The 22,364-nt window shown below is 41.1% G+C and overlaps 1 protein-coding gene across 1 annotated transcript in view; it reads right to left on the bottom strand.

The window, feature by feature from the left end:
- The window catches only part of EPSTI1 (epithelial stromal interaction 1), an 80,676-nt gene that overhangs the window by 40,001 nt on the left and 18,311 nt on the right, over positions 1 to 22,364 (bottom strand). The window contains exons 4-6 of the mRNA XM_039522119.1: positions 18,614 to 18,687; positions 16,822 to 16,905; positions 6,841 to 6,914 (exon numbers count right to left, since the gene is read on the bottom strand). Coding sequence (XP_039378053.1) covers positions 6,841 to 6,914; positions 16,822 to 16,905; positions 18,614 to 18,687 — 232 coding nt within the window. The remainder of the gene's footprint in view (positions 1 to 6,840; positions 6,915 to 16,821; positions 16,906 to 18,613; positions 18,688 to 22,364) is intronic.

Raw genomic sequence — 22,364 nt, 5'->3', positions numbered from 1 at the left:
ACAGTTTTCTAATTCTTCCTCCCCGGCTTTTCCGTGTAGGTCTCACACAGCAAACTGACCAACTACAATATAGACAATTGACTGAGGAGAATATTACCCTCTCCCAATTTATTTTAATTCCCAGCAATCTTGGGTGAAGTAGTGAGACCCAGTAGTGTGGTATTAGTGGCATTGCTGAAGGACACTTTTTAAGGGGATGAGCCAAACTACAGGCGGTGGGACTGGGATATCCATCTTCTCCCACCACGGGAGGCAGGAGACTGCCATCACTGCCTTCCGTGGCAGTGGATCTGCCCTCAGGTATAGCTGCATGTTCTGGACCTATGGGAGCAGTTGTCTCCCCTACACTCTACTCCTGCTACAGAAGTGAATTTATCCCATAGACTTTGTGCTGGGTTTAACAAAAAATTGGAAACCCTGCAAGCATGCTGTTATGACCAGATGCATGTGCCTGCAATCATCTTTTGCTGGAAAGCTATTAGGTGAAGTGGACATGACCAAAACACCCACTCAGTCCTGCAAGGTGCTGAAAGCATTCTCTGTGACCTTTAATGGAAGGAGAGGGTGCTCACCACCCCATTGAAGAATCTTACCACTAAGCCCTTTTTCAGTAACTACATGCCAAAATCTGACCCCAAATTCACAAAGCTCCCACTGACATCTTTGGCAATCATACAGACATCTACAGGCAAAATAGGGCCTGTTACCTCAATTCTGCTGTTCAGATAACAGTATCTTCAGATGGAATAATATTCCTAAATGTAGCCATTGTATATTGACAGTTTAAATTCTAAATACCACTTTTATCAACAATGTGGCACTCTCTCACCTTTTAGTGTCAGGCTAGCAAAGTATAGAATTAAAAAGAAATATAATAAAATAGCATCCCCCACCAATTCTTTTTCACCAATTTTTTTTTAAATAAATAGTCAACCCTTGTATTAAATTTAATGGTTTAGGGTCCATTCCCCCCAGTGATCTGAAATAGCGGAGGAGGGGGGGGGGAGGAAGAGAGCAAAAGGAATATAGGGAAAGTTATTTATTTCATTTATTATTTGTAATAGTCAGCATAAATCCAGTTTTCAAGGAAAGGACCATTTTGAAAAACTTTATTGCTGAGGTCTTTCTGTACAAACCATTGCGTGCGTTCCATCTGCACATGCAATCTGCTTCTATATTTTCAGCCAGCTTGCACGGGCAGATTAATGTGTACAATTAGAAAGCAACCTCACAGGCGTTCAATAAACTGCCTTCATTATTACACTCAGGAGAGTCCCTTTGGATGTCTATAAAAGCCTAGTTTTCTGCCTGTTAGCTAAATAATTGACAATGCTTAAAATAATCAGGAACAAATGAACAAAGTGAAGACGACTGTGGTGAAAGAGAGCAAACAAAAGATTCTCAAGGCTGAAAGCAGTTTTTGCAGTGCCTGTGACTATCTCTTTAGCAGCATTTATTTACAGTCTAGTCAGGTCTGGGTTTGCACTTCTGTGAGGAAAATTTGTTACTGGCCTGCTGTTTGAACCACATATCACAGAGCCCTGAGAACTGGCAAGGACATTAGGAGTTGTCTTGTACAATAAAATAAATAAATCCTATTTTGGTTCATATTTTATTTTCTTTGTTTTATGACTTTTGAATAGGCTGCTTTGGCAGGCTAGTGAATAGAGCTTGTGGTGCTGAAATTCAGGCACTATATTTGGAATATTCACCTTATGGTACTCAGGCAAACGCTGCATTTGAAGCTCTAAATTCTTAACACAATATATTGAGCATACATGTATGCCATAGTTATACTGTCTGACATCCATAAATAAGAATGAAGCCTTCAAAATCATCTATATTTCCTCCACCAGTTTTTTCTAGCTCTGCATTATTGAGTAGTTATTGGATGTGTACCTGGCTATGTAAAAGAGCTGCTATCTTTCAGTCTGTGTTATATTCCTGCCTATTTATACTAACAGATCAGCCTATCCATCCACTTTCCGAAACACCCAACACTGAGGTATCAGGAAATCATATAAAAGAGTGAATGAAGACCACACATTGGGCTTAATTTTGTGAAAAGGTGGTATTACATTGTACCATATTATTGAGGCTCATGCAGCTGGCATTGCCAGTCACCATGAGAGGCAGCCTCTAAAGTAATGGTCACCCATTGTGAATTGAAGGATATTCTTGCAGTTAGACACAGGCCTGAAACTCAGGAAACTGGGCTTTAATTCCTGCCTCTGCCATAAACTCCTTGTGTGACCCTGGGCAAGTCACTTTGAGGATCTTGATCTAAGATATTTACGTTCCTAACTTCCATTGAAATGAATGGAAGTTAGGAGCATAAATACCCTTGAGGATCTAGACCTTACTCTCTGCTTCTTAGAATTATAGGGTTAGAAGGGACCGCAAGGGTCATCTAGTCTAACCCCCTGCCATGATGCAGGATTTGTTGTGTCTAAACCATCCAAGACAGATGGCTACCCAGCCTCTTTTTGAAAACTTCCAGTGAAGGCAATTCCATGACTTCCCTAGATAGTCTGTTTCATTGTCCTACTGGTCTTACAGTTAGGACATTTTCCCTGAGATTCAGATTAAGTCTGCTATGCTATAGTTTGAACTCAATGTGTCTTGTCCTACACTCTGTGGCAAAAGAGAAGCATTTTTCCTCCATCTTTTTTTATGGCAGCCTTTCAAATATTTGAAGACCGCTGTCATGTCTCCCCCTTAATCACTTCTTTTCCAAACTGAACATACCAAGTTCCTTTAGATATGGCTTGCATTCCATCTCTTTGAACATTTTGGTCACATGCCTCTGGATCCTTTCCAGCTTCTCTACATTTTTTTCTATACAGCGGTGACCAAAATTGGACACAGTACTCCAGATGCCCTGTACTGCATAACAGATACTGTCAGTCAGTCAGGCTAGAGCCACGTGCATCTTTCTAGACCAAATAAGAAGCTAGGACTTCTTTACAGAGTTTGATGCAAACAGTGCCTCCATCTGTACAAAACATCCAAAGAATGTGAAGAGACCATCTCATTCTGCTCTAACATGGCTTCTGGAGTTGGCAATGCCACTCGGAGAAAAAATAAAAATAAACCACACACACTAATTTGATCTTTTCATCAAGTTAGAAAAAGACTTCATTGCCGTGGGAGATGCTAATGTCAGTGGAGAGACTGTTGGTCTAACCCTGCCTACTGTTTGGAACAGATCCACAATGCAAGATTCTGCAACATGCTCACTATTCCCACCAGTACACTTAGGGAGTGAGGTTTTTGTGGATGTTGTGTGTTTTTTTCTTTCAGTTTTTAGGGGCTGGTAGGGGGCAGTGTGAGAAGCAGAGTCCTGATTAGGGGGCCTAGAAAGGCAGCCAAATAGTCAGCCAGTGGCACAAGTGAAGCAAACAGAGCAGTAAACAGGGGAGACTGAGTGGGAATTTGTAAGGGGAGTTTGGGGGTGGGAGGTATTCTGGTGTGTGTGTGTGTGTGTGTGTGTGTGTGTGTGTGTGTGTGTGTGTGTGTGTGTGTGTGTGTGTGTGTTTGTGTGTGTGTGCCGATCTTGTTTAACATTTTTATTACTGGCCTTGGCACAAAAAAGTGAGTGTGCGCTAGTAAAATTTGCAGATGACACAAAGTTGGGAGGTTTTGCCAATACCGAGGAGGACCAGAATATCATACAAAAAGATCTGGATGACCTTGTAAACTGGAATAATAGAATGGGATGAAATGTAATAGTGCAAAGTCATGCATTTAGGGATTAACAACAAGAATTTTTGCTATAAGCTGGGAACTTATCAGTTGGAAGTGACAGAGGAGGAGAAAGACCTGGGTGTACTGTTTGATTACAGGATGACTATGAGCCATCAATGTGATGTGGCTGTAAAAAAGGATAATGCAATCTTAGGATGCATAAGGCAAGGTATTTCCAGTAGAGACAGGGAAGTGTTAGTACCATTCTACAAGGCACTGGTAAGACCTCATCTGGAATAATGTATGCAATTCTGGTGTCCCATGTTTAAGAAAGAGGAATTCAAACTGAAACAGGTGCAGAGAAGGGGTTCTAAGATAATCTGATGAATTGAAAACCTAATTTATAAGAGGAGATCAGAGAGCTTGGCTTGTTTAGCCTAACCAGAAGGCGGCTGAGGGGGAGATACGATTGCGCTCTATAAATACATCAGAGGGATAATTTAAATAAATACCAGGGAGAGAAAAGTTAAGTGCCAATGTGGACACAAGAACAAATGGATATAAACTGGCCATCAACAAGTTTAGGCTTTAAATTAGGTGAAGGTTTCTAACTTTCAGAGGAGTGAAGTTCTGGAACAGCCTTCCAAAGGAAGCAGTAGGGGCAAAAATCCTAACTGGCTTCAAGACTGAGCTTGATAAGTTTCTGGAAAGGGAAGTATCATGAGATTGCCTACAATGGCAGGTGGCCCAATGGCAAGCGCAGGTAGCAAAAATCCCCAACGGCTGGAGATGGGACACTAGATGTGATGGGCTCTGAGTTACTACAGAGAATTATTTCCCAGGTATCTGCCTGGTGGATCTTGCCCACATGCTCAGGGTCTAACTGATTGTCATATTTGGGGTAGGGAAGGAATTTCCCCCACGGTCAGATTGACAGAGACCATGGGGGACTTATGCTTTCTTCTATGGCATGAGGCAAGGGTCACTTGCAGGTTTAAACTAGTGTAAATGGTAACTTGAAGTCTTTAAACCATGATTTGAGGACTTCAGTAAGTCAGCCAGAGGTTAGAGATCTATTTCAGGAGTGAGTGCTCAGGTTCTGTGTCCTTTACTGTGCTGGAGGTCAGACTAGATGATTACGATGGTCCCTTCTGACCTTAAAGTCTATGAGTACATGGTGATGGATGATAAACTATTCCAATTAACACTTACTGAGAGAGAGATTGCAACCTCATGGTTAGTGGCAAATAAGGTATTAACATTCTGAACTCCCATTTTGTACAAAAATATAGGCAGGATCAGGCCCAAGAATAATATTCTGTGCTTTATACATAGCACTTTTCTCCAAGCCTATCTCAAATGGGTTTACAAAAGGTGATACAGTAACTTGAGTTAATGTCATAACAAGATGAGATGTCACACATATCTTCACATTACTCAATGGAGTTAATGTGCAACACAGTGCTGCACAAAAAGTATCCTGAAAAGTATTATCACTACATAATAAATTCATCATTGAATAATTTTCACAGGTTCCTTATATTCTGCATGGTAGCCGATTCTTTTAACAGGTACGTGTTTGGGAAGATACCATTGTCTTACACTATGCAATAGATTTTGCTTAAATATGTAGAATACTATTAAATTTAATTTTCTGTCCAACTTTCCCCAGGTTTGCCATTCAGTAGAGCTTCGCAGTATATGCTTAGTGAAGAGAATAAACTACCTTCCACCAGTTTATTCTTTTGACAGTTACATGCAGTCTCTGCTCAAACAGGGCTTGACAGTGTCTGAAAGTTAGGTCTTTAACTTCAGTTACATTCAAGTCGGTTCAGTTTGTTAAGGAGACAGCTGAAAGCATTCAAGTATGTCTGAATCAGAGGGACCAACATACGTATTGAATCTACTTTTCAGTGTACAGCAAGGGCTCAATGAAGGCCCTTGCAGTACATAGTGAGTTGCTGTGCCTGAGTTGGGACAAATAGCTGTTATACCTGTATAAGACTGGAGCAGACCTACTGCATCCAGGAGTGCTGGAGAGAACAATGCTTACTAGAAGTCTTTGCTTCATCTCTAGCAAAAGGGGGCTAAACCTCCATGGGATGACAGATTCGCTTTCCCTAGAAGTTTCCAGGATCTGCAGGACTGGGTGGCCATATTCCTCTTCCTTCAGTGGCTCCTTCACACTTCCCTTAAAAAGAAGTATTTGAAGGAAACTCCAACTTTGCTGTGTTTCTTATACCCATCCCAGGGCTATTTCTATGGGAGGGCAATATCTGGCCCTGTATCTGAAACCTAAAATATATTCATACAAGACAAGTTACTATTTAGCAATACCTTTGCACCTAGTAGGAAATCTTAAAACAAACCCATTAGCTGCCACAAAGGTGATGCTGGCCAATTTTTAAAGCTTCTCTCCCATTTCTGCATAATAAAGAATAGCTGGAATTTGTTCAAACTTTCAGAAACACACACACTAAGCAGTTTTGGGTTGCAACCAAGCTTGAGAAATGTCTGACAAAAAGAGGCATTGAGAAAGTTGTAAGCAAGTGAAAATTAGGGTTCAGAGTAAGATTTAACTTGTAACTATGTTTTTACTGCTGCACTGCTATACCAGTAGACTTTTCCATTTAGCAATGCATTTGTAAAAGCACCCATCACCATGGTATCTTGGTACTCTTTCAGTAGATTTTATTCACAGAAACAATTAAGTTACAGATCCTCTGTTTTATAGAATTACCCAACAGCCTTTTTTCTTGGATTTTTTAAAATAAATATTCTGTACTGACAATGATCTAAGAAAAACAAACATCTATCTTAGGAATAGTCAGTACAAAAGCCATTCTCCAACAATTCAAATTCTGGAAATTCTGGAGAATACAGATAAACCAGAGGAACATATTTGAGGAAGAAAAGGACATATCCTAGCCGCTGAAGCCTAACCATGTGACATATCCTAGCCTCTGAAGCCTAACCATGTGACAGACAGAGGGTCAGCTTCAGAACAACAGCCTGGAGCCAAGAGGCCAGATGCCATTGCTGGAAGAATTACTTCATCTGCTTGTCATCTGGAATCTGTAGTTATCACCTATGCCTACAAAGTGACTGTGACCTCTTTCAGACTTAGGTAGTCAGAGTTAAAGTTTTACTTACAAATAGTGATCTTCATTAAACATTTCTCTTCTTTGCTTTTCTTGTTGCCTTCTTTTTTCTTCCAGTTTATCAGCCTGCAAAATTGAAGAGATTAAGAATTAAGTGAGAAATGAATGATTTCACTACTTATTTTTGTTTTAATAATCCATTCGATTTCAAACCCAAGCATACAATAGCCCAAATCACAGGAAAAATATTTTAAAGAGGGTTCAGCCTAGACTGTACTCTTAAAAACAGACCAATAGTCAAATACCTCCTGGCACCAGGGTCAAAAGACTAATTTAACATGTACAAAAAAATTCAGTATAATAGGTCAGATTTTCATCAGAGACCCAGTTATGCGTCCTAATTCTCCAGCCACTAAATCAGGTTACCACTACAATAAATTAATTTGATGTAAGTTTCCTTGAGGTTGCTTTGAGAATGTGCTCCATCCTTCGACATGTGGGGGAGGGGGGGTGGTTGGCTTACATACTTATATGCCCCAATTTCCATACTGTTTATCCTAGTATCTCTATTATACGGATGGGGAACAGAGACAGAGAGACTAAATGTCTTGCACAAGATCCCAGAGGAAGCATGCGGCAGGGCAGGGAATTGACCCAGGGTCCTCTTAGTCTACTTCCCTAACCCCTGGACTATCTTCCCTCTCTAGGAACTAGCACTGCTGGCTTATAGCAGCCGACAATGCATGCCAACCAAAGGAACTCTCAGCTGACAGCTGCAGCTAGATTCTGGCAGTGCAAATGAGTCAAAGCCAACAGAATAGAATCTGGCCCAAATGACCTAATTAATCCCAGGTGTTCAGATAGCACATCAGAAACTGGGAGATGCTTGTGAACTTGTGTGCACAAGTTCACAAGCATTTGCTGGTACAAAACCAATTGTGCATGCAAATCACTGAAAAAGTGAGTTCATTAGAGATCTGAAATGCAAATGTATGCACATACATATGGAAATCAGATTTTTGGTTTCTTAAGGCCAAATTATGGCTGAAGCTGAATCTATGCAGATAATGGGGCAGAGGGGGACGGCGCACACACACACACACACACACACACACCCCTCATGTGTTCTCTTACTGCATTCAGGACTCCTCTACATGGGGAAATTGACTGGAATGGAATAGCTGCTGCTGAATAAGCTATTCCATAATAGCTCCCCATATTAGCAGCATTCTTGAATTAAAAACCTTTATTTCATTCCAGAATAATTACTCTGCTTTGGAATTGCATTAATTGTTCCAGAATAAAAGAATTTATTCCAGAATAGAGCATCCCCATAGGGAGTGGTTCTGCAACAGTTTGTTCTGCGATAGCTACTCCAGTCAATTTCCTCATGTAGACAAAGCCTTAAATACTACACCCACTGAGAAAGTGTCAACTGAAATTCTGGCACCAAGAAAATCCATAGTACATTCAGTAGCACAAATAATACAATATAGGATCTCCAATCTAAAACTGCATACAACATTTAGAAGCCAGTAGCATAAAGCTCGTCTGTGGAGGGCTTTAAAAGTAAGCAGTATAAAATTTTGAAGTAATAAATAAACAAACTTAGCAGCAGCACAAAGGTATTTCCTCTAAATTAATTCCAGTGAAAAAGATAAGTAGCCACGTTTTGTGCAACACATGGTCTCTGGATGACCAGTTAAGACACTTCACTGTATTTTAAGCAAAAATCAAGAGTTCCAAATTTTCATTTCAATCCTGCTATATTTTTAAATTGTAAGATGCCTGTTTGGTGAAACATTAAGTTTTCAAACCACAGGCACTGATGTTACAGCATACCAGACAACTATCCCTAATTTTCAAAATGATGGAAAAGTATTGGACAAACAGGTACTGAGATCTGATCAGACAGTTACTTTGCCCTGAATTCAGGGTTTTCCCCCTTTTAATATATATGGCTAATGAAAGACTGTTTGGAGAAGGCTTGTGAAACAAATCACTACAGTAGGTAAATCAGTCTTCAGCTTCCACTGAGTAAAGCCATATCTGTCTAATGTCTGCCGATTGCACCATATTTTGTAAGTGGCTCAGTAACTAAATGAGCAGGTGCAACAGTGACGTGGGCATAACTTGGGGGCAGATTTTGAAGGAAAAAAATAAATCAAATCCTCATTCAGTAAGCTACCCCTTAGCTCATGTAAGCGTATCAGAATGAAACACTATAAGCAGAAGTACTGAAATGAACAAAAATACTGGTGCATACAGAATTAAAGAATGCAAAGCAATTAAAATAAAGTATCTTGATACAGGTATCAAAAGCAGAGAAGAGGCCAGAGCAGGGGTCGGCAACCTCTGGCATGCAGCTCACCAGGGTAAGCCCCCTAGTGGGCCGGGCCAGTTTGTTTACCTGCTGCGTCGGCAGGTTCGGCTGATTGTGGCTCCCACTGGCCACGGTTCGCCGCTCCAGGCCAGTGGGAAGCCATGGCCAGCACATCCCTCGGCCCGCAGTGCTTCCCGCTGCACCCTTTGGCCTGGAGCAGCGAACCGCAGCCGGTGGGAGCCTCATGATTAAAATCCAGAGACTGAGCTCTGGTGCCTCAGTTAATAACAGCAATATGACAGTGAGACTAAGGTGGTCTATGAAGTAGCCAAGATTCAACCTATTTAAGATTTCTGTGGTAGGTTAAAACCAATATCCATTCATTTCTGGGTGCATTTAAAGGAAGCCTGTGCAAATTGCTTGGCACACAAGTAATGTGCTCCATGTAAGCAGAGCCCCTCACATGGGCAAATAAATTTTGTGCAACTTAGAACTTTTTTTTTTTAATCCCTGCAGGAATCCACAGTTGTGTCTCAGTGTCAAATATACCAAGAGTAGCTGACGGATGTAGAAAAATCAACAGAGACACATGACTTTTATCCCTCATCGATGAAGTATCCATGCCATACCTGGCCCTAAAATAAGACTGATCAGTGTCAGAGGAAATCTGAGCACACCAGCTATTGTCAGAGTGGCTTCAAACACCGCCTTCCACAAAAGTGACAATGAGAGAGATTATTGGTATCACAGGTGGGCTTAGGTTGACCAGATAGCAAGTGTGAAAAATCGGGACTGGGGGGCGGGGTGCGGTAAATAGAAGCCAATATAATAAAAGCCCCAAATATCGGGACTGTCCCTATAAAATCGGGACATCTGGTCACCCTATGTGGGCTTCCATGAATAAGGACAATGCTTGTTAAAGGGAAGTTGGCACCCTGACCTCCCAAAGGGACACATGGACTGCTCACTTCAACAACAGATCCATTGTCTCAAGAATTTAACCACCAGATGGTTGAGAGTCCATCTTACTGGCGGTGTTGGAAGGCTCCCCAGAATGATGGAAAACTCCCTAGCACTGCAGGACTCAAGAGGGCACTATTGGCTGAAACACCAGCCACGTGTATCTCCTCCAGACATATTTTTGTTCATACAGAAAAGCAGGGATTTGTCACATCAGAGTGATTTTGTGTATGAAACAGAAACTGCAGGAAATATTGGACTACAATGGATAAAGGCAGCAAGGATTCTCCAATAACTACCATGCAGAATAGGGCTTGAACTAACTGGCCACTGCACTAGCCTTTCACCTCTATCAGTTTAGCTTGAAATCCTTGCTTAGGTCATAAATGAAAGTGATCTCAAACATCATAAAAACACTTCACAACTGGCACTCTCTCTTCAAAGAGGGCCAGGACTAGAACAGCTGTGGTACTGTAGATAAACATGTTGGAGTGCATTAGGAGATGTGTGTAGAAAGGCTGCAAAATTCCTGGCTTCAGCAAACACTAAAAATGAAAAAAGCCTGCTAGTACAGTTACTTGTTACTAAAATACAGAGCACATTGATAAGACAAGATTTAATTCCATATTGTTTTCTTTATTTTAAATGGAGAGAACTGCCATTTATGAAGACCCTTATTTAGAGAGATACTCACAGCAAAAAGTTAGTGACGTGCAATAGTATTCTCACTTCATTTAATTTGAATCTTTACACATTTAACTATGTAACTTTGGAATATGTGCAGGAAATGCTAATGGAATAACAAGCTTATAGACCAGAACATGCCAGACAGAGGAAACAGATCTGACCCAATCATACTGCGTTTGATCTCAGGAAACCTTGCTGCTTTCAGAAGTTTTGAGCTATGAGTGGGGATGTCTTGTTCAGGGTTTTACACCTGTACCATTTACACTGATAGCATGAGTTCAGCTTTATCTACCTCTCCCCACCCCCAGAAGCTTTTGCAGGATTTTTATTCTAAAGACTACAATAAAGTTCAAGTTAAGTTAAGTTTCTATCAGGAGGAAGTTCTCATTCTGAAGGGCCTCTGGAACTAACCCCTGTGTGGGCTTCTGAGACTTGAAGTCTATAAAGCTCAGCACTATCTGGAATTGTAAGAGTCTCCTTAAAAGGCACCAGGAATGCTGCCTCTGGTCATCTATTCCCTCCATTCCTACAGATTAGGTACATCCACATACATGGGAAAATGGACATCTTCACTAATATCAGATGGTCTCCAATAAAATTTCTCAGCGAGTGCTCCAGCATCACCACCTAGACAAGAGGAGGCTGATTGGGGGGAAGAGGGGCGCGGCGAAGGGAAAACGAGGAAGGGCTTGCAGGATTTACAAAGCTCAGCGGTATTTGATTAGCAGTCTTGAAGATTCCATATAGAATCTCAGGGAGTCTGCAGAGCTGATCTGTGCTCCTCACACTAGCCTGGATTACAGGTACAATGAGCAAGATTGATGATCATTCCTAGCCTAGGCTGATAGACACAAGACAACAAGGAGAACACCAGGCAAACAAATCAATTCTGTAAAAAAACACTGAGATCCAGCCTTCTCCTGTCCACCCTATTGTGCCTCCCAGCAGCAAGGATAAGAAGAGAGTATACGATTCTATTTTCCCTCCCCAGAACAAGAATTATTCTCTGCAGCAAGAGAAGGTAGGAGATGACATTGAGCAATATCACATACAGAGGTTGTATCTATACATAGTAACATTGATTTATGATGCATCATCCTTACACAAACTCCTCTTTATTATATGAGCATCTCAGCACAATGTCTAACAATCACACATTATTTTGTAGCTCTTTCCCAATAAACATGAAACTTTCACAGCTGGAGAACAACCTTGCCATTCATTGCCCCTGCTGCCACAGCTATCTAGCCTTTCAAACAGTCATACAATTTATTTTTATTAAATTGTATGACTGTTTGAAAGGCTAGATAGCTGTGACTTTGAATAGAATAGTGACTAGTGACTAGATAGCTGTGACTAGATAGAATAGTGACTTTGCCTGAAAAAAGAAAATCAGAAATCTCGCCCTGCCCCATATCTTACAGAAATCCTCCTTTTGAACAAAGACATGCACCTAATTGATGCTCTGCTGGTGCAGCTGGCAATTCTTCTAGTTTTCAGCTAGATTAGATGTCATTTGCAAACAAAACAAAAACAAAAGTCAACCACTGTTCCATGGATAACCAGGGCCAAACACTGTTTGACTCAGCAGGGATAAAGTTCTAAAGAATCGGGAAGCTTATTCCCTTTATTTTTACTTTCTTGCCTTCCCTACCCATTTCTTCTTCAGATCACAAGTGATATGTCTGCAGCCAAGCTGAGATTGTTGGGGGCACAAGCCAAATCAACAACCTTCTGTGGCTTTGTAGTTCACTGCAGATTTTTTCTATGAAACAGGGTGGATTATTCAGCATGTTAATATATTTCAGTCAAAATCCCCACCAGTCCCCCGGTTACTACAAAAAAACATCTTCAGACTAGCTGATTATTTTTAAAGTTCCCTTTGATACCTATTTACTTATTTGGTTTGCAAGATTCCCCAACTTGCTTTAAAAAATATGAATTTAATTCTAGGAAATAAACAGTTTGTATAGTAGGAGGTATTTGCTATGATATTGCACTTTTTACGAAATCACTATTTAGAATTTTACTACCTACAAGGCCTATAAACATTTTACATTCTGTGGATGTGAATGCCAGGAAGCTGTAAAAGTAGGAAAACAAAACTGCTACATCAATACTTTTTCCGGGTATAACTGTAGTTACTGCAGACTTGAAACCTGTCCAGTTGTCATGGACAATAATTCAATTTATTATATATATATATAATATATATATATATATAAATAAAATGAGTGAATAAAGTTTGTTTCCCTTTTCCCCTCCCCCATCATAAATGCTCATAGAAAAGCCTGGAGAAGGGGGATTTTTGTGCATGGGCTTGTAAATATTCATGACAGTTTTGCAAGGTTCCAGGAGTAGCCATTGAAGGCCCCAATACTGCAAGTTTGATATTCCCCATTATAGACAAGTTAATAGCAAAAGAATTCCTGAAGTAACTCTGGGAGTCTAGTAGTTTTGATCTCTAGACTGAAGATTATTCTTAAAGTGGTCTTTGCCACTTGGCCTTAAAACCTAAACTGTGCCTCCATGACACAATCAGTGGCCTATCACTAGAAGATTCTTTATTGTCATGTTATATTCTGAACGAAGTGCTACCATATCTCAAACAACAACAAAAACCTGAAAGGTTATTTATGAAGGTTTATTCAGCTGTAAGATGTCACCAGGAAGACTAAGAGCTTCTTTGTAGAAGAGTCTGTAGATAAGCGACATTTGTGAAATAAACTACTGAGGAGTACTAGAATGGAGGGAGTTACCTTTTGTGTAGTGACTGACCTTAGAAAGGAGGCCATCTTAAATCAAATATTAATGTATATCTGGAACTGTGACATGCTGCTCTTGAAAAGCAAGGGGCCTGCAACTGAGATGCTTTTAGGCTGAGCTCACATTCGTTTCTCAGCTGATAGGCTGAGTATAGTCTAGAGTCATGAGCCCAAATTCTGGCCCCTCCTCTGACCACTTTACATAGCTCCAGAAGACTAAGGGGGCATTCTTCCTGCACAGGGGCAGTGTACAAAACCCTAAACTGACCCCATCACAGTCTCTAGTACAGGAGTGAGAGTACTTTACAATCTGGAAATTTTGGCCTGTGGCTCAGCTGGGAGGGTTGTGGGGTAGAGGGCTGCTATAACTTATGCTAAAGGCCGTATTAGCCCCCAGAGGAACCTAGACTCTTGAAAGTGCAGCACAGAATCTGCCTCAGGACTTTGAAGGTCAAGAGATCGCTATGTGACAAAGTTAGCCATGCAATTATTTTTGACCGAAAGATGGGGGGATAGCTTGGAAGGGATGGTTTTGTGTTTCCCAAACAGGTCTCTCTAAAAATAATAATTGGAGATATACCCATCTCCTAGAACTGGAAGGGACCTTGAAAGGTCATTGAGTCCAGCCCCCTGCCTTCACTAGCAGGACCAGTTTTTGCCCCAGATCCCTAAGTGGCCCCCTCAAGGATTGAACTCACAATCCTGGGTTTAGCAGGCCAATGCTCAAACCACTAAGCCATCCCTCCCCTCTAATCTTTTAGAGCATTTTAATGTCTGTTTTTGCTTCTGTAAACTGCCAATACATACTAATTTTGTATTCTAAAATTGAAGTCTCCTGCAATCTGCTTAAAAGTGGTTCTAATTAGTCTCCTGAGGGTTTCTTAAAGACACCGTATCCCTGTCCTCTGGAGGGAAGCAGAGACCAGGGGTGTGAAGTTGTGTCAGCATCCAGAACATTCTCTGTCCCAAGTAGCATCAGGAATGGGGAGAAAACTTCAGCAATTATTGCTTTCTTAAAGATTGGGTCCAACATCTTGGGGAGCAGGGCGGGGGAAGGACAATTGTCCCTTTTACCCCATAGCTAATTATGTCCCTGGCAGAGAGAGGCAAAGGTGGAAGCCTGCATACTGGAAAAGGGAATGTGAGAAGGCTGCAGTTTGCCTTCCAGAGCAGAGCCACAGAAGGACGTAGGGGGATCATTATGGGCACAAGGTAATCTCACAGGCAGCCTTTTGAATCCCTAATGTATCCAGAAGAATGGAGGCTGATGGCATTGAGCAGACAGACAACCTTTACAGCCTCACACAATGGGGATTTGGGGTGGGGGCAAAGGGTGGCCCAGAGAAGATTTTCCCAGAAAATGTTTCCAATTTTTGATGAAAAACAATGCCACATGGTTTAATCCAGCCATGTTGGAAAATCATAATTATATCTTGGACCATTTTACATGTGTTTACACTGTCTTGATAAAACATTTTGGTCCAAGGCTCATATACAGATGGGACATTCAAGCTAGTCAGCTAGCACAACTCAGTAAGGTGATGGACAAGTAGGAACTCTGATATTGCAGTGCTGGCATTACCACTGATGCAGGACTGCAGATAGAAAGAGAGCAAAAGAAGGTAGGCCCGATAGCATATCAGTGAGCATTGCCAGGCACACTATCAGTGATAGTGTGGCTGGTAGGTCATTTATGTGTAGATGGGGTGTCACAATACATGGGCTCTTAGAGGCGACATGTGACCACATAGTATTATTTAAGAACTGGACTCTGAGGCTTCAATAGGTCCATGGATTTCATCCTGAGCTTCCACAACTTCTTTTGAAGTGCTCCCAAGATGGGGTAAATACTTCCCAACAAAACCATGTCTGCACTTACCACTTGGGGAGGTTTGCATTTCAGAAGAATGGACAGGCTTGAAAGTTTGCAGTCTGGAAGAAGGAAGGGATACCACTTGCCCCTGGAGTTTCAGTGGAAAAAGTGTAAACCACTAAGGAAAATCGGTTTCACCATGACCTCAGCATATGGAGGCATTTCCATCTGAATTTGCAGGTTTACATCTGAAAGTGCAGCATTACAGAAGTTCGCCATAGGCATTAGTGGTTCTCAAACTGTGGGTTGGGACCCCAAAGTGGGTCACAACCCCATTTTAATGGGGTCACCAGGGCTGACAGACTTGCTGGGGCCCCGGGCCAAAGGCTGAGCCCCACCGCCCCAGGGCTTCATACTTGGGTGGCAGGGCTCAGGTTCCAGGCCCTCTGCCTGGGTCTGAAGCCCTTGGGCTTTGGCCCTCCGCCCAGGGTGGAGGGGTTCAGGTGGGCTCAGGCTTTGGTCCCATCTTGGGGTCATGTCATAATTTTTGTTGTCGGAAGGGGATCATGGTGCAAGAAAGTTTGAGAACCTCTGCATTAGAGCATTGTTCTGTGCCTTCTTACCCTTAGTTCTGCTCTTACAGTGGACACTGTAGATGAAGCCATAATGGCTTCATTTACATCAATGGGACAACCCTTTTCAACATCAATTGAAGAGTGTCTAGGGTAGCCATCTTCATTTCATAAATTCAAAACACATCACGCTACACAGCTGGAGGACAAGTAAAATAGGGTCTTTTTGTATAGCTGCCAATGGTGAGCATTCTATTTAATAAATAAAACACCTGTCCTTCAGTCTTTTGAAGAGATGGTGTAATTCTATAGATACATTCCCTGAATCAGAGCAGTTATCCTTACTGTTCTCAACCAAAACAAAAACCAAGGTGTATCAGCCAACACAAAGGGATTTTCCACTGCACCCTTCACCTCCAGAACTGGTTTGTTTACCATTTGGGCCTCCAATATACCTTGTTTTGAAGCTAGCACATTGGAGTATACTATCAGGCCAATAGGTGATCCATGGTCCAATAGTCAGTCACAGGTACTTCTGGCAGATTTAACAGGTTCCTCTCTTAGAGAGAGGTGCCACAGTGGTTCCAGCTCTGCATATCTTCTTGATTAGAAATAACTGTTCCCCCATTAGGTATACAACTCAAGTAACTGAACAACTTTCATGGCACCCAGAACAACCTGCTTCCCTACTAGAGCCACAGAAATCAAAGTGAGTTTGTGAGCACAGCACAACGTTAGCCCAGATTTCATCTAAGGGGATATGCTAAACTTCAGATGAAGGACCAGATCCTCAGCTGGTGTAAATCAGTATAGCCCATTTACATGCGTCAAGGATCCATCCCATAGGGTTCATCCAGGTAAAGCACTGTTCCAGTGAGATATTTTGACTATTGCAGACTCAAACAAGTCTTACCTTTTCTCTTTGAATCATTTTCATTGTCAGGATTTCAGCTTCTTCAGTCTCCTTCTTGATTCTTGCATATTCTTCTCTCTTCAGCTATATGGTATAGGGGGAAGAACACATACAGAGACAACACAGTTTGTCTTTTGTATTGTACCTCTTCCAACCCTAAATTTTGACTCTGATGAAGTTACAAAGAAAAAAAAAATCAAGCATGTGTGCCTCTTCACTGTAATTAGAGAACAGAGACATGAACTGTACAATAGCTCATCCATTATGTTAGGTTTGAACAATCTGTTATCAGTAGGTGGTTATGCAAGCATCCCACCATACTGGGTCCCAGGGGTCTGTACTGGGCCCAGTCCTATTCAACATATTCATAAATGATCAGGAAAAAGGGGTAAAGAGAGAGATGGCAAAATTTGCAGATGATACAAAACTACTCAAGGTAGTTAAGACCCAGGCAGACCGCGTAGAGCTATAAAAGGATCTCTCAGAACTAGGTGACTGGGAAACAAAATGGCAGATGAGATTCAATGTTGATAAATGAAAAGTAAGGCACACTGGAAAACATAATCCCAGCTATACATATAAAATGATGGGGTCTAAATTAGCTGTGTCCTCTCAAGAAAGATCTTGCAGTCATTGTAGATAGTTCTCTGAAAACAAAAGCGAACAGAATGTTGGGAATCATTAAGAAAGGGATAGATAATAAAACAGAAAATATCATATTGCCTCTGTATAAATCCATGGTATGCCCACATCTTGAATACTGTGTGCAGATGTGGTCGCCCCATCTCAAAAAAGATATACTGGACTTGGAAAAGGTTCAAAAAAGGGCAACAAAAATTATTAGGGTATGGAACGGCTTCTGTATGAGGAGAGATAAATAAGACTGGGACTTTTCAGCTTGGAAAAAGACGACTAAGGGGTGGGGGAGAGAATATGATAGAGGTCTATAATATCATGGCTGGTGTGGAGAAAGTAACTAAGGAAGCATTATTTACTCTCTCTCATAACACAAGAACTAGGGGCCAGCAAATGAAATTAATAGGCAGCAGGTTTAAAACAAACAAAAGAAAGTATTTTTTCACACAACGTTCAGTCTGTGGAACTTCTTGCCAGAGGATGTTGTGAGGGCCAAGACTATAATAGGATTAAAAAAAGAACTAGATAAATTCCTGGAGGATAGGTCCCCCAATGGCTATTAGGCAGGATGTGTAGGGATGTGTCCCTAGCCTCAGTTTGCCAGGAGGTGGGAAATGTGTGACATGGGATGGATTGCTTGATGATTACCTGTTCTGTTCATTCCCTCTGGGACACCTGGCATTGACCACTGTTGGAAGACAGGTTACTGGGCTAGTTGGACCTTTGGTCTGACCCCGTATGGCCATTCTTATGGCGGACCTTTACAAGCACGTATGCCCTTTATAATGAGGATAAATACTTACATGCCCTGAAATGTGGGTCGCTGTGTTGATTGACTGGTTACCGTTTATGTAGCATGTTGAAAATATGAAGGGCAATGTTGGTGGCATTATCATTAACCTCATTACTTTAGACGTTATCTGCAACATTGTTTACACACACTTATCTAACAGTCTTCTCATTTTCTACATTACTGTGAAGTCTTTCAAGTCCACCTTTTTGTCTCTTTTGAAGTCTCATGACTTCTATTTCTTTTGTCAAACAACTGGGAGTTCATTTTACAGCCACATGGAACAGTGGCCCTCAGAGGGAGAAAAAACAAAAAACAAACAGTATTTCCTAAATTAAACTAAAAATTACATGTATTCCTCCTGACCTTTTGCTGGTATTTAGATTGCAGGTGTTTGATGTGTTGTTTTTGCCTAGCTTCAGCCTCGGATTCTCTTCCACCTAGAAAATACAAATTGCATTCTGCATGTTAGAAAATTTTAAGCCCAAGTGTCAGCAACAAGAGACACTGTAATATAAACACATCATGAAAATATTCTCATGTATGCCTAATCATGCTCATAAAAAAAATGAGAGATCGAAGAGACCTATTTTATCTTTTTGTTCATCTCTTTTTCTAATGTCAGTCTTTCACCAGCACAGAATATTTGTTATTTGCAGAATGTTCTTCGCTGTATTGTCCTTTTTACTGGTAAATGACTGAAGTTATGAGGGTTCCTCATTTTACTTGAGAGACTATTTCACGGTTTAACAGTGTCTTGCCTTCTAGATTAATTTCCTGGTGGTCATCCTAAATTTTCTTTTGCTCAGTATGTTGGTGCTAGATTTTATTTTATTTTTTTAACCAAGAGGGGAGGAAATTGTTTCAAAAATACTTCTTTAAAATTGATAGAAATTTTTATTGAGGTTTCTAATTGGATGGCCTCTAACCATCACCAAAGCACCTAACATCAGTGAAAACACAGAATTTGCTCTTTGTTAGCAAGGGGGAAAAAACACTCATTTTTTAAAGCAATCAAAAACCTGATTCAAAACACAAGTCTCACCTGCATCTTAGCCTTGCCAAACTAAGGCTCAAATAGTAGGAGGTATAGTTTTCTGAGGTATGGGTCCTCTATTGAGAGCACCCAGCCTCTAACCATGAAACTGTAAACTCTAGAACAGACAGCAAGAGGGACCCAATAGATCTTCACTCCCATGGCAGGGCATGAGGAAAGAAGTGAATTGATTTAAATCTCATTATTCTCAGTTCTTATGCTAGGCTTCTCTGAACAATTCCTCTTTTCCATGATGTTCCCTCCATTTATAGAAGCCAATCGGGTTTCCCTTTGTTGTTTGAGCAAGTTAATTCCTTTAATTGCAGCTCCATAATTATTTCTATTTTTCTTCCCTGAATTCCTTCCTATTTGTCAACATTTTTGTCTTTACAGAGGTACCCAAGACTACAAAAGCTGCTTGCATTAGTGCTACATAGAGAACTATTACCTTCCTAGTCTGTGCAGACACCCTGAGGCTTAACTTTACACACCTGTGTAGTCCCTCTAGGAATCAATGGGACTATGTAGTATGCAAGACAACATACCTACTGTTGGCACTATAATCAGCACACAGTTGGTACTATAAATACTTTTTCCAGGTTGAGCATTTTTTTTTTGTTACTGCCTGAACGTTTTCTAGCCTCTCTGGGTTCCTGTGTATTATTTTTTCCTCCCCTTCCTGGTATTGCCAACACTGTGCCTTTTAATATCGTCTGCAAATTTAACATCAGCTCTAGATGTTAATTAAAGCCATGTGCATCATCAATCTCCAACGCAGGCACACCACTGGACATCAGCCACTACTCAATATATTGGTGTTCATCATTGCCCTTTGCTTACAGCCTGCCAGCCAGTTTTCAATCCATTCGACAGGGCTCATATCCAAGACAGCTTGAATTAATTTTTCAAATAAGATTTTGTGAAGCAGTATATCAAATGTTTTAATCAAATCAAAATGTGTTATAACTCCTGCATTCACTTTATATATAAAAAACAATGAAGGCTGTCAGGCATGATTTGTTCTTTATAAATTTATGCTAATTTATTGCTTAGAGTTCTATTATCTAAGGGAAAGTATGGAACTCAAATTTATTTGTTTGTTCTCTATGGTACCTGAAATTACCTAGACCTGGAAAGTTTGGATGTCTGCCAGTCACAGAAATAGTGCAGATTTGGAATTCTTACAATATTTAATCAAGGTAGCCAAGCAATTATTGAATTTCAATTTGAGGAAATCTGATGATTTGGACACTAAAAATGAAGCAGTTTCTCTAAGAAGAGTCACTCTCAGAGAAGAGGCATTAAAAAAAATTGTGATTGAATGAACCTCTTCAGTTGTGCCATTAAAGACACCATTGTGAATCTCTCCTTTCTTCAAACCTCTGCTGGCCCTCTTAAGCCTACACGAGCAAGTACAGAGCTAAAGTTCTTAACACCAGCTATTGAATATAGTGGACATTTCTCACCAATCATCCATGTGTATTTGCTTCAATTTGGAAAGTACCAGCACTCTAAGGGTCGACATAGCCTCCTCAAATGCTTAAGTTTCTACATGTCAGAAACCTGTTATTTCTTCCCACATCTGTTCTGTATCTACAGTGAAGTCACCAAGGAAGTGAATCTGCCTTTTAATATGCATTAATTATTGCGCATTTGCCACAATTCTGATTCCTCGGACAGAAGCTCCGAGGTTCCCTCTTAGTCATTCCACTCACTTTAAAGAGCTGTTGGTGGGTGTTCTCAGCTCCATAGTTTCCTTCAGATTCCTCTTTTGCCTGCCATAAGCTCTGAAGTTCTCTCTTTTTCCAAGGATGTAACTTGAGCCATTTCAAGAAAACGCACATGAAGGCAGCATTAGTATTAGCATGTGTGAGCTAATAAGAGGGCAGAATGCCAAGTTCAACAGAACTTGAAAAATAACTTGCCTACTAACCACTGGGAAGCTTTCCATGGCAGAGATATGCATCCTCCTGAGATGCAGTCATCTATTTCTATAGAACTGTCACCATATACCCTTTGAACCAAGTTCTTATCCATGGTCATTAGGCATCTCCATGCACAAGGAGGTGCATAGCCCTGACTACAACATGCCTTGTTTAAGAGGACCCTTGAGTCCATGTCCTTTTGGATGATAATTCTGACTGGGGAAGCCTCCACCTTCTTCAACACCTTGCTAGCCTTGTCTACACTACCAAAGTTGCCCACTGGCAATAGGAGCTGCTGAAACAGGGTTGAACATGTTATACCAATATAATAAAAACCAGCAGGATCTTATTAAGAGGGGTAAGGCAAAGATGCCATATTTATTGCAAATATAATAATAAAGCAAAAGATAAAAAACAATGTTGTTTAACTACTTATTCCTGTAAAAGCAGCAAAGAGTCCTGTGGCACCTTATAGACTAACAGACGTTTTGGAGCATGAGCTTTCGTGGGTGAATACATGCATCGGACGAAGCGGGTATTCACCCATGAAAGCTCATGCTCCAAAACGTCTGTTAGTCTATAAGGTGCCACAGAACTCTTTGCTGCTTTTACAGATCCAGACTAACACGGCTACCCCTCTGATACTACTTATTCCTATCACTACTTACACACACACACACACACACACACACACACACACACACACACCCATTCAAGTTCTGTATAGGTGGTATAGTTACCAGCCTAGAAGTTGCTCATGCCAAGTTACTGGCCAGGTATCTTGGTCATGAGGATGGAGCCGAGTCTGTCAGATGCACCTGATGCTCCTGGAGGTTGGTAGCAGAACCAGAGACTCAAAGTCCTCAGTTTTTGGAGATCATTCTTATAGGAATTAATTCCTATATTAGTCTATGGGTGCTGTTTCATCCTGCTGTTGCTGACTCAATCAGCAGATGGCACATTTCTGGTGGCTCCACGCTGTCTAAAGTGGCACATTCCTTCCAGGTGTTTGGGGTGGATCCCAGTTTACCCTCTGGGGGGTTGTCTGGTGGTCCGCTTGACACATTCTTCGGCCGATGGATCCTTTCTAAGCTGGCACCTCTCTAACCATTCATCAACATACATTCCATATCTTAGGCAGAGTCAATTAACAGCT

The sequence above is a fragment of the Mauremys reevesii genome, linkage group 1, assembly GCF_016161935.1.
Source record: "Mauremys reevesii isolate NIE-2019 linkage group 1, ASM1616193v1, whole genome shotgun sequence".
Taxonomy (NCBI): domain Eukaryota; kingdom Metazoa; phylum Chordata; order Testudines; family Geoemydidae; genus Mauremys; species Mauremys reevesii.
Note: the sequence above shows the minus strand (reverse complement) of the source record. Positions and strands in the feature narration are given on the sequence as shown.